We start from the raw sequence: 12,217 nt of genomic DNA, 5'->3' as shown, positions 1-12,217 counted from the left end.
CCATTCCATCTTGGAATCACCCATTTGAGTCCACATCCTACACCAGACCCTAGACTGTGACCTCCTGAGAGCAGAGTCAGTCATGCGGGTGCCTGCTGTGTGCCCAGGGCCCAGCATGTGTGTGGCACACGGTAGGTGCTCAACAAACTGCACAATGAAAGTGGGAGTCCACGGGGCAGCTCGTGTCCCCAGAGCTCCACCTGCAGTTCCCATCTTCAGTGGCTCCCCATGGCTACAGAGCCCCTATCTGGGTGCCCCCAGCACTGCCTTTCCTGCTCCATTACCTTGGGAAATCTTGAGGTTCCCTGCCTCTGTTGGGGGGGGCTGGGGGGGCTGGGGAGGCTGGGAGGGGGCTTGGGCTCTTGCATTGCACTTAGGCTTATCTTGTCTTCACATCCTCCCCAAATTCCATCTGCTCTGAACAAATCTCTCTCTTCCCCTGACCTTGTTGGCCCTGGTGCTCCTTGTGCTCCAGTATAGATACCCAGGAAGGGACGGTCCTCCAGATCACCCCATTTTGGGGTTTGAGGAGAGGGAGCCCACATGGCAAGGCTTTCAGCGGTTGACACGGGGAGTTGCATGTTGGGGTCAGTCTCCTGGCCAACACTTAGTCTGTGTGACCTTGGCCAAGAGCTTAGCCTCTCTGGGCCTTGGTTCTCCTCCCCCACCCCCACAAGGAATGGTTGTACTAAGAGTAGCTCTAGAGAAGAGCTGGAGGCTGGGCGCTGGGGTAGGACAGCTGAGGGCCTCGCCTCAGCTCCAGCTCCCACGCCTGTGCCAGCCAGAGCAGGACCCCCTAACCTCTCTGGGCCTTGGAGTCCTTATCAGCAAATGGTGCTCAGGAGACGCTCTCACAGGGTGGAGGGCTCCAACCAGGGAGGGAGGGAGCATTCAGGGGAAAGGAGCAGTGATTTTCCTGCCTCTCCATCACTGCCTTCTGCCCTGGGCAGAGTCATTCCTCCCAGTCTGCCACCCACCAGCTAGACCCAGGCCCCACCCGGCCTGACACAGGTCTGCACACGGCCCAGGACAGGGTCACTGGTGCGGGGATGGCATGGGACCTGGGGGAGTGATTATTCCAGGTGAGATGGCAGACCGGAACTGGGAGGACTGGGATGAGTGGGGGCAGGGATACAATTCCCACGCTGCACCCTCCTACGGGTGGGTCCGGGGTGACAGAACAGAAGCCACCACGGCCGGCCGCTTTCTGGGTCCTTCCAGACACGAGGCTGCCTGGATCCCAGGTGGCCAGCCCTGAGTGGAAGTGTCCCAGTGAAGAGGACCCTACTGTGCCCCCAGGACCCTGGGTGCCGTGAGGGAGGGGCCAGAGAACCTGGGGGTCCCCATCCCCGTGCAGCCCCCCACGTGCTCCCTTCACGTTCAATGTCGCCCAGAGGCAGGTGGGACCCAAGCAAGGAGCAGCCGCGAACGTGGGGCCGGGTCGCTGGGAGGGAAGGCCTGTGTGTGCGCCTGCGGGGTCTCCGCGGGCTGTGCCTGGGGGGGGCCGGGGTCCCCGTCTGTGCGCGCTGTGAGGGGCGGGATGGGAGGCTCGAGGCCCTCTGGACACAGAGTCCCGTCGTCGGGGGGAGGAGGGCGAGGGGAGAGGGGAGGAGAGCAGGCCGGTCGGAGAGGAAAGCAGAAGCCCGAGCGCACCGCGGGGACGGGGTCAGGAAGGGCACCGGGGCCGCAGGGAGGCGGGGCGGGGCGGGGCGGGCCCGGGGTGCGGGGCGCGACAGGGCGCCCCTCCCCGCCCCGGACGCCGCGGGGGCAGGTCCCGGCGCCCCCGCCCCCGGGAGCTCTACGCGGGCCTCGACTTGCAGCCTCGTCGCCCGCAGCGCCGCTGCAAGCCTAGCACTTTTTGGCTCAATAGCAACAAAAAGCAGTGAGAGAAGGGGGGACCAGGCCAGCGGCGAACCCGGGGCAGGTGGAAGGCGGCGCGGCGCGGGCCCGCGGCGGGAGGGGGGCGCGGGCGGGAGACGCGAGCGCGGCGCGAGGGGAAAAGTTTCCGACCCGGAGCCGGAGGCTGCGAAGTTTCGGCCGCGCCGGGCGGCGCCAAAGCCAGGCCAACACTGCCCCCGCGTGGGCGCGGCGCGGCCCTGCAGCGGGCAGCCGGGCGAGGGCCCACCGCGGCCCTTGGGGAGAAACTGAGGCTCGGAGACGGGGGGCGGGGGGGGGGGAGGTGGGCGGCGCAAGGTCACGGGGGAGGGGGCGCGGCAGAATCAGGCCTCCTCTGAGACCCGCAAGCCCTCCGAGAAGTGGAAATCCTAGGGCGGGGTGGGGGTGTCGTGAAAGCCCAGGAAGGAGGGTGGAAGGGCGTCATCCCAGGCAGGGAAGCCTCATCCAGTGCCCAGGGAAGGGGAGTTGAAGCGTTGCCCCCATCCCATCCCCCGCAGGGTTTCTCCAAACTGCCTAGATCTGTGACCTTTCTTCTGCAGGCAGGGCACCCCTGCCTGTGAGTTGCATGCAAATCCTCCCCATCCACTACCCTCCTGGCCCTAAAATCCCCACCGCCGGCCCCAGCCCAGCACCCCGCTACCTATCCTTTCTGCGGGGCGCCTGGGTGTGGATTCCGTGGCCGTTTCCTCACTGGCCAGGAGGTGGCGATAAAGACCTGGATCTTGGGCTTGGCGAGAGGTTGCGCCCGGCTGCTTGGACAGAGGGGAGGACACGAGGCTTCAACTTTGCCTGGGAGGTCTGTGCAGCGGTCAGATCAACCCACCTGGTCCTTTGCCACCACTCGATGTGATTTTGAACACTGCCCATGCCTCCTCCCCCCACCACTAGGAAAGCAACATCTGGTCCCCACCCACCCAGGATGCTTGCCCTCCAGGGACCAGATGGTGTGAACCTGGCCTGGGGAATGCAATGCAGAAGACAAAGGTTTGTCCACTCCTTTGGAGTCTGGACACCCTCATCCCATGGTGGAGGTCAGCAAGTGGCCTTTGGTTCCAGTCAAAGATGGAAGCTGGCGGGGCCTCAGGGCAGGTGTCTGTTTCAGGTGTGGGTTGATCTGGGTTGACAGAGGCTTGGTCCCAGGTTTGAAGTGTGTGTAGAAGGCTTCTTGCCTTCCAGAAGAGGCGTTCACCTGGAACAAAACCTGGCCCCATGAGGATGCCTTGCCCCCACCCCTCAGCCTCATCTCAGCCATGACTTTGTCCTCTCCTTCTCCTAGGTCCAGGAGCCTTGGAGCCCAGCAACTTGAAGGGTGAGACATAGCAGGTCCCAGCCACTTGAAATGCATGTTTATTTGTGGGGCAAGAGAGGCCTCTCCTCACCCCCTGGCCCATGTCCACACATGGGCTGGAGCTCCAGTAGCCATTCACCCAGGAGCCTGCTGTGACTTCGTGGAGGGCAGGAGCAGCCGGTAGCCCTTAGGGCGGCCTTGCTTCAGGACTGTGTGCAGCACCAAGCTGGGCAGGAAGGATTCCTAGAGAGACAAGGAGGACTGACTGGACGCTCCAGGGGCCTCTGGGCAGGAGATCCCAGGGGGATTCTATACCCCCAGTCCAAAGGGGCAGGCACTGGAGTCAGCCCCACCGTACAGATGAGGAAACAAATGCAAAAAGCCCCCAGCACCTGCAAGTATGGAGCTGGGAATCTGAACCCAGCTCAGCTCGAGACCCCAGCCCTTAGCCACATGCAGGGAGGCTTCACTCGGTACCCCAGCCACCCCCTGGGCAGGAGTGCTCTGGGTGGTTGGCTGCCAGCAGGTGCTCACCAGCTTCTGGCTCCAGGAGCAGGGCGATTTGCCCACTGGCTCCAGAATGTGGTCGGTGTCCAGCAAGGTTTTGAGGTCACCTTGCTGGCTCTGTGTGCTGGCGCTGGGGATGAAGGGCAGGCTGTTCATGAAGGCATCCTCAGATAGGTGACTCTGTGGCTCCTGGGTGGGCCTGGGGAGGGTGGGGACAGGAGCCTGTGAGTTGCATGGACTCTGAGTTCCAGGTCCACCCATGGCTGGCAGGGCCCTCAAGGGCCCCGACCCTTAGCCTGCCCGCCACTGGGTGGGGTAGTCGACAGGGTGAGGAGAGGGCGCCCTGGCAATGCGTAGGAGTCCTGTCCCCTTCCCCAAAGCCTCACAGGCCGGGGCACTCCCAGCAGAACAACGAGATGCTGGCCATGGCCTCCTCCTGGGCCCTGGGGCTTAGGGCTTTGGGCAAACTCTCCAGCCATCTCCCGACACTCCCGGACACCCGTTCTGATGTCGATGATCGGGTGGCTATCCCATTCTCGATGTTGCTCTGCCGGACTGGAGGAGAGAGGGCTCCAGTGAGATCTCTACCTGGCGGGGCTCTGGCACCCCCACTCTCCCCTCCTCCCTCTCTGGCAGGCAAGGCTGGGCAGAACCCTGTCTCCATGGCAACCCGAGGCTCCCCAGTGCCTTCTGGCTGCCTCCAGAGAAGGCTCAGGTTTTAAAACTATCTTGCGTGACTGTTTCTGCCTTTATGACCCAAACTGTGCCCCCCCCACACCATACCCCCTCCTGCTGCAGCCCCAGATGGGCCTTCTTTCCCATAATGGGAAGGCCAGTCATGCCACCGTGGAAATCCAGAGACAATGCCTAGCCTCCTGCAGGGGTGGAAGGGCTGAAAGTCTTTCTTGCCCAATAGCTGCCCTTCTGGCTGGTCAGGGACCCCAAATTCCCCAATGGCTGCCTCGGGATGGAAAGGGCTGGGAAGCAGTCAGCTGGGCCCCGCTCTGGTGGCCACGGTGGACAAAGAAGCTTCTCCTGTGTCAGCCAACTGCCATTGGCCTGAAACTTTCTCCAGTGTTTGTCTGGGGGCACTCTGGCTTCTCTTCTCGGCCGCCGTGTCACCTGCTCTCTGGGCTTTGGCTTCCCCATTAAACAAGAAGTTAGACAAAACTGCAGCTTTTATTTCCAACTTCCTATGACCTTAAGGGGCCTGGGTAGGGTCCCTCCTGAGTCAGTGAAGGTCCTGGATTTTAGGGCTTTACCCACAGCTAGGCTTTGGAGCAGCCGTTTCCTGAAACTGCACACAGGAGGTGGTCAATAAATAGATGGAAGCTCTTGGAGGCCCTGGGGCTGCTATATCCTGAGAAGTGAAGAGGCCGGGCTGATGGAGAAAGGGGTGGGAGGAGGATTGGTAAAGGTTATACCAGAGCAAGGACATGGATTCTTCCCATCTGCCTCTTGACACCCATTTCAGAAAACACTGAAAACTGTGCCAAAGCAGACACCATCACATCCATCCCCAAAGAGCTGAGAGCAAACTTCTATTCCCAAACCCAGGTCTGGTGGTTCCTAGCTTCTTTGCTGGACGGGGTAGTACCAGCCTTCCCCAGAGAGAAGGTTGGATCTTCTAGACCTTTCTGGGCAACTCCTCAGCCAGCCATGCCTTCATGGATATGGGCAGAAGGTGCTTTAAGTGCCTTTGCCACCTTCTTCAGCCCCTGTAAGCCATGGAAGGGGCCAGACAGGGGTCGGGAGGCCATGGGTGCCACCTGTTCCAAGGTGGGCAGATATGGCACTTCCTGAGAACCCCTGGCAGCAAGAAGTCCTGCAGTGGTGGCCAAGTCTGGGTAGCCATTGTTCCCTGCACTGTGGCTGCTGCTCTCTGGTGCCACCCATATTCAGACACTTCTGCAGGACCTCGGACACTCTACTCGGTCTTCGAGGTCCTCCTGACACTCTCTGGAGAAGCCTTCTCCGCAGCATCAGTGGATTCCTGGCCTTTGCAGGCTGGCCCTTACTCCCAGGGCCACAGCATCTGCTCTCTGGGCTCCAAGCTGGAACTTTCTGGAGTCCTGGCGCTCCACATCCTGTCTGCCTACCTGCACAGTTGCGCTCCCAGTAGCGGAGTGCTGTGTCCTGCAGGGTTTCATCAGCAAATCGCACTCGGAAGGGGCAAAACCGCCTGCACCGCCCTGAGCCTTCCCCTGAGGAGCTGTGGGTGAGCACAGTCTTGAGCTTAGGAGCCTGTATATTGTGGGACCTGCTGGGAGAGGTGAGAAGGGCAAGGGAGGGCCAGGGTCGGAGCCCCCAGCCCCACATTCCACCCCAACAGCACACATCCACTCATCCAGAGCTCGCTGTGTATCCTGACAACCACAATACCTGGCCTTTTCAGGGAACGCTTTGCCTGCCAAGGAGGTGGATCAGGCCTGCCACATGCATCAGCCCACCAAACCCACACAACTCTGGGAAGTATGATTATTTTCCCCATTTTGCAGATGAGCAAACTGTGGCACAGAGATGTTTTACAACTTGCCCAAGGTCATGCAGCTCGTAAAAGGCAGAGCCAAGATTTTTTGTTATTTTTGAGCCAAGATCTGAATCTTAGTTCCAGAGCCGGCATGCTTATATATCAAGCAATTCAGCAGAGAGAAGAAAGAGAGGAAGTTGAGAGTCAAGTCATCCTGGGTTTCCAGCCCAACTCTTTGAAGCATCAGTTTCTTTATCTGTAAAATGGGGCTCATCATTGTGCCCACCACATGGGGTGGTGAGATGAAACGGATGGCAAAGCACTCCACCTGGATGTGTGGTGCCCAGAGTAATCATTTCTAACTTCCAATTGCTCTTTTTTTTTTTTTTAAGATTTTACTTTATTTATTCATGAGAGACACAGAGAAAGAGTCAGAGACATAGGCAGAGGGAGAAGCAGGATCCCTGCAGGGAACCCGATGCGGGACTCGATCCCAGGACCTCGGGATCGCGACCTGAGCCGAAGGCAGACGCTCAACCACTGAGCCACCCAGGTGCCCCTCAAACTGTTCTTATAATCATTAGTCTCAGTTATGCCCTTTCCCAGGCACATGAGCTTGGGCAGATCACAATCAGGTCTCCATTTTGCAGTTTTCCTCTTTAAATTATGTATTATATATTGTAGAGCAATATAATAATAGCCTCCTTCTAAGAGTTTAGAAAGTATCAAATAACTTATGGGAGGCGTCTAGTATAAGGCCTGGCATGGGGCCTGCACTCAATAAAGGGCATTCTGTTGTTGTTACATTTATTAATTTTAGCCTCAAGGGCAAGCCTGCAGGAGGGCCTGCTTGATCCATCTGTGGCTCTGTTATTCAGAAATGTCACGTTCCACCTTAAGGACACACATATTGATGTATCTGCATCCATTTATCTGACTACTTCTTTTTTTTTAATCTTTTTTTTATTTATTTATGATAGTCACACACAGAGAGAGAGAGAGAAAGAGAGAGAGGCAGAGACACAGGCAGAGGGAGAAGCAGGCTCCATGCACCGGGAGCCCGACATGGGATTCGATCCCGGGTCTCCAGGATCGTGCCCTGGGCCAAAGGCAGGTGCTAAACTGCTGCACCACCCAGGGATCCCCCTGACTACTTCTTTATGTCTGTGTGGACACGTAAAGGATGCTTTCATCAGCCCACTAAAGAGCCAGGCAGACAGGAGATGGCTACAGGCGTTGGGACCTACTTAGTGATCCGATAGTTGCCTGCTTATCAAGGCCCAGTCTGTGCTGGCCTCAGGGCCAGACCCAGGTGCATCCTGGCTTTGCCCAGAGGACTGAAGTCTCAGCTTCTCCTGTCAAAGGCTTCTGGAGCCCATTCCAGGGCACCCCGGTATACCAGAGAATCTCACACACCATGAAGTGCTCAAGTATTAGCTCTTAAATGTGAAACACTGTGATTGTGTCCATCCCTGCTGTTTGTCATATTTGAGATAATGAGTTCCATACGTGTACTTATTATGTCTTATGAGAAGTAGTGTGTTTCTTTGGGGTGATTGATTTAAAGTTCCTGGGTTGGCAAATGTGTTTCACTTCTGGCACCTATTCTGATCCACTGGTAGCATCTGCCTGGAACACTGTGTCAGGAAGGGTTTGAGGCCCAGTGGGGGAAAAATGCTGAGGTCAAATAATACTGTCAGCCATGGGTCCAGAAGGAGAAGGGATGGCATGTATGTAGTGCATTTACTTTCCTTGCTCTTTAAACTCATGGGCAATGCTCTTCACCTTTCACCTCTGTTTAAGCCTGTTTATGCTGGAGGAGTTTTTTTTTTTTTCTACATTCTTTTCCTCCATTAGAGCTATGGCATCGATATCCAGGTAAGCTATACTGCCCAGGCTCTTCTACCTCCATTCCTTATCTTATTTCCCCCAACATTTGACACGTAGCAAAACCTAATAAAAGCTAGAGGAAGAAATGGACGAATTGATGGTGGGATGGGTAAAAGGATGGAAGATTGGGTGGGTGGATGGATGGATGGACTCATGAATGAGTTAATGAAAAGGTCTGAATAGGACTGGATGTTAGAGGGATGGGTAGATGTATGGATAAGTGGATGAATGCTTCTGTATATGGGTATGTGGACTCGTAGATGGCTTCATGACAAGATTATAGATGGACAGTACCCTGGATTTACAAGTGCATGGAAGGATTTGTAGGTGACTAATCATTGGATTCAGGGATGGATAGAACCATAGAGTTTGTGGATAGAAAGATGACTGGCTAGATGGATGAATGGATGGATAGATGGATGGCTGGGTGCGTGGGTGGAGAGAGATTCATGGATGCATTGTATAACACCTGGTTCGCAGAGAAGCTTATGCAAAGATGGATAGGTGAATGGGAGCAGGAATATCTGAATGGATTCATGGATGGATTATGAATATGTTGGTAGAAGACCTGATGAATAAATGGGTGGATGGATTCATAGATGTTGATGGATAATCCTTGGATAGGTTGGGAGGAGACCGACTCTGGGATAGATCTCTGGGTGGATTCATGGACGGATTATGGATTTGGCAGAAGACCTGATTCGTGGATGGACACACAGATGGATGTATAGGTGGACAGATAGGTAAATTCATGGGCGAAAGACAATAGGAAAGAAAAGAAGGAATGCTCCTTTTCCCCACCCCCTACCGCCAGGCTCCTGTAACTCACTGGTTGCCTTTCTTGAGGGTGAATTGTGAATGATCTTTCCTCAGGGTCCCTGGGACAGGTATCTGATGGAGCAAAATCTTCTTAAGACTATCCTGGAAGTACGATGACTGGCCCCTTGAAGATAAACAAGCCACACCTGGCATGAGTGGTCAGGGTCTTCCCCACCTTCGGATCATTGTCAGCAACCCTGTCCCCATCAGCAGGTAATGGATACTTACCTCAGGTCTGGAAGGAAAGAACAGTGGGGACACTGGGGAGAATTGTGGCAGTGCTCTGACACACTCCTTTTGGGTCGTGATGCTGAGGATGCTAGCCAGGAGGAGGTGGAGATAGCCATGAGCCTTTGCTTGGGGACGGTCCTTACGAGGCTCTCCCTAGTTATATGGCCTTGGGCCTCGGTTTCCTCAACTGTACAAAAGGGGCAATGGGGGACACCTGGGTAGCTCAGCGGTTGAGTGTCTGCCTTTGGCTCAGGGCGTGATCCCGGGATCCGGGATCGAGTCCCACATCGGGCTCCTTGCATGGAGCCTGCTTCTCCCTCTGCCGGTGTCTCTGCCTCTCTCTCACTGTCTCTCATGAATAAATACATAAAATCTTAAAAAAAAAAAAGGGGGGGGAGCAATGGGAGACCCGCCCTCCAGGGGTGGTCGGCAGGACTTCGGCGGGCCGACTCCGCTAGCAGTAGTAGCTCCATTCGCTCCGTTAATGACTCCGCCCCGCCCCCGCCCCCGCCCCGCCCCGGGGCGGACCCGGGCGGGGCCTCACCCGGCGGCGGCCCTGCGCGCTCTGCCCGCCGCTGGTGCAGGAACTCGCCGAACCTGCCGGGGAGGAGCTCCCCTAGGAGACCGCGCAGCGAATCCCGGGCCTCCCGGGCCGCGCCCCGCCAGGGATCCTCGCTCTCCCCCGGCCTGGCGCGCGGGGGCGCGGGTTCCCGGGGCGCCCTGGCCAGGAGCAGGGGCGGCAGCAGGAGTGACCTCAGCGTTGTCCGGTTCTGCGCCGCCCGCTGGGCCACGGTGGGCAGGGCTGGCAGGCGCGGCGAGGGGCTCCTGACGCCCACGCCCATCTCTGGGTACGAGGACCCGCTCGGCCACCACCCGCCGCCGCCGCCGCCGCCGCCTACCCCCGAGGCCCTCCAGCTGTCGGGGCCCCCCGCGCCCGAGACCTCGCGGAGCTGCGGCAGGGGCAGGCTGGGCAGCCTCGGGCCTCCCCTTCCGCGAGCGCCGTCGCCGGGGAGCCCCGTGAACGCCATCTGCTGGGCCCCGGGGTTGGGGAGACGCCTGGGCATTGTCTGGCCCTGCGCTCAGCTCTGGGCATCCTCACGCCAGGGGGGGCGGGGGGTGCCGTGTGAAGTGCAGAGGAGGGCATAGGCCAGCCCCCAAGCCATAGTGCCCGGGGTGGGGAGGGACTTGTGGTTAGGGGGTAACGCCACTGTCTCTCTTCTGGCCGCGAGTGGCTTCAGGCCAGAGCTTGCCCAGCCTCTGTTTCCTCACCTGCAAAATGGTCACGTCAGAGTACATGCCTTTCTGAGTTGCTGTGACGTTTAGGTGAGTGAGCACGTGTAAATGGCATGGAATAGTGCCAGGCACTTTGTGCATGCTCAGCAAAAGCCAGCTGCTACAATTGTTGTTATAATTACTTTAAAACTGTTATTATTTAGGATTTCGTCTCAGTTCCACTACTTATTAGCTTTGCAACCTTGGACAAGCCAATTGATTCACTTCTCTCATGCCTTTATCTGTAGAATGGGGATAACAGAGCACCTGCCCCTCTGTGACTAAGCACACTGGAGTGTTCAAGGTCCACTTGCTATTATGTGGAATTAGCTATTATGCTAATTAGCACTCCACCGGGAATTAGGAAACCTGGAACCAGGTTTGAAAGGAGACACCTGCCTACCAGTTGCCCAGTCCTGCTGGAGCCTTAGGGCCCTTTGGGCGGAGAGCTTGTTGAGAGCACAGATGCCCCAGATTCTGATTCAATAGGTTTGGAGCCAAGATACATATTTTTTCTTTAAGATTTTATTTTTAAGTAATCTCTACCTCCAATGTGGGGCTCGAACTCACAACCCAGAGATCAAGAGTCACAAGCTCTACTGGCTGAGCCAGCCAGGCGCTCCAAGACATATATTTTTAACAAACTTGCCCTTTGGGAGACAGAGTCCTACACTTGCTCCCAGCTTTTGACACGGGGGTGGGGGAGGGGTGGGGGGTGGCGTCTTAGAGCCTGCTCCCTCCCTACCACACTCCTCCCAGATTGTTATCTCTGAGCTGGCTCCTGGTGTCACACTCACCTTAGTGGGGCTTCTAGTGGGTCCAGAGAAGGTCCTTTGAGTTTAGAGCCCCCTAATTGGTGGGCTGGTCCTTGGGAGATCCCATCTTCCCAGCCTGGTCTCTCTGCTGCACCCTCCCTGCTGCCTCAAGGGCCTGTTCAGGGTCATTGTGATCTGCCCCTCACCCAAGGCCATGTGAGGAAAGCTTTTGGGCCTGAAGACAGAAGGTGGGGCTTTGTGCTCAGGAAGCCAAGGCTATATTCACAAGGGGGTTGGTGGAACTCCTGACCAGGGCAGCCAGGCCCAAGCCAGGGGCAGAGGGCTCAGGGTTCCACTTCCCTCTCTGGATCTGGGAGGCCCAGGTGGGTCAAGTTTGAGCTGGGCAGCTCTGGAAGTACAACTTCCACCAGAAGCCTGGGCAGTAAGAATATAGTAGGCCTGGAAATGAAGAGAACCAATTTCAGATCCAGGCTCTGCTTCTGTTTGCTGTGTAATGCTGGAAAGTCTGTCTGTTCTCAGGGTAAAACAGACTGTTGGGCCCCATCTGTGACTCTTGACTAGGAAGGGCAGGGGAGAAGCTTATTCTGTGAAACATGAGTGGGGGAGAAGGATTGTTTGGACCAGCAATTTCACTGGCATGATATCATTTTACAATTTTGTAAGTCTGCCTGGAGGAGGCATCATAGTTGATGTATTTCCATTTTCTGCAAATACTCAATGGGATGGAAGGGCATACTTCCTCAGGAAATTGGAATATTGAGTGGGGAAGGTGAACATTTTTTATATTTATTCTAAGAGCACGTGAGTTTTTAGAAAATGGATGAGGAGCACCTCACTAACTAGATGATTTCTAAGGAGCCCTCTAGCTCTTGGCATGCTGCAAACATTTCTTGACCAACTACTGTGTGCAAGGCTTGGGAATTCAGGCTCCAATTCAGGTTGGAGCTGTCCAGATCTGGAAAGGCCTCAGAGACCAGGTGTAGGGAAGGGACTTTCTCATCCATTGACAGGGAAAAAAAAAAAGGTGGGGGTGGATTTTTAGGCACCCCTAAAAGAGCCGGGCTCAGA

General features: G+C 56.5%; 1 protein-coding gene across 1 annotated transcript; it reads right to left on the bottom strand.

The window, feature by feature from the left end:
• Window positions 1-1,798: 1,798 nt before the first annotated feature.
• On the bottom strand, window positions 1,799-10,165 carry CUNH9orf50 (chromosome unknown C9orf50 homolog). The gene is made up of 8 exons (XM_055309202.1): window positions 9,646-10,165; window positions 9,099-9,189; window positions 8,881-8,994; window positions 5,791-5,954; window positions 4,078-4,246; window positions 3,719-3,890; window positions 3,324-3,427; window positions 1,799-2,132 (listed from the first exon to the last, which is right to left on the bottom strand). Exons 1-8 carry the CDS (start codon window positions 10,163-10,165, stop codon window positions 1,799-1,801), a joined length of 1,668 nt encoding a protein of 555 aa, XP_055165177.1.
• Window positions 10,166-12,217: the final 2,052 nt, after the last annotated feature.

Source organism: Nyctereutes procyonoides, unplaced genomic scaffold, assembly GCF_905146905.1.
Source record: "Nyctereutes procyonoides isolate TBG_1078 unplaced genomic scaffold, NYPRO_anot_genome, whole genome shotgun sequence".
Lineage (NCBI taxonomy): Eukaryota > Metazoa > Chordata > Mammalia > Carnivora > Canidae > Nyctereutes > Nyctereutes procyonoides.
This window is presented reverse-complemented; position numbering and strand designations above follow the sequence as displayed.

What these genes read in the sequence shown, in the direction of transcription:
- CUNH9orf50 (XM_055309202.1), bottom strand. Translation starts at nt 10,165, where the DNA reads ATGCCCAGGCGTCTCCCCAACCCCGGGGCCCAGCAGATGGCGTTCACG. An exon ending in TCTTTCCTTCCAGACCTGAG is followed by an intron (nt 8,995 to 9,098) that starts GTAAGTATCCAT and finishes TTTATCTTCAAG; the next exon opens with GGGCCAGTCATCGTACTTCC. An exon ending in GCTCCTGGAGCCAGAAGCTG is followed by an intron (nt 3,428 to 3,718) that starts GTGAGCACCTGC and finishes TTGTCTCTCTAG; the next exon opens with GAATCCTTCCTGCCCAGCTT.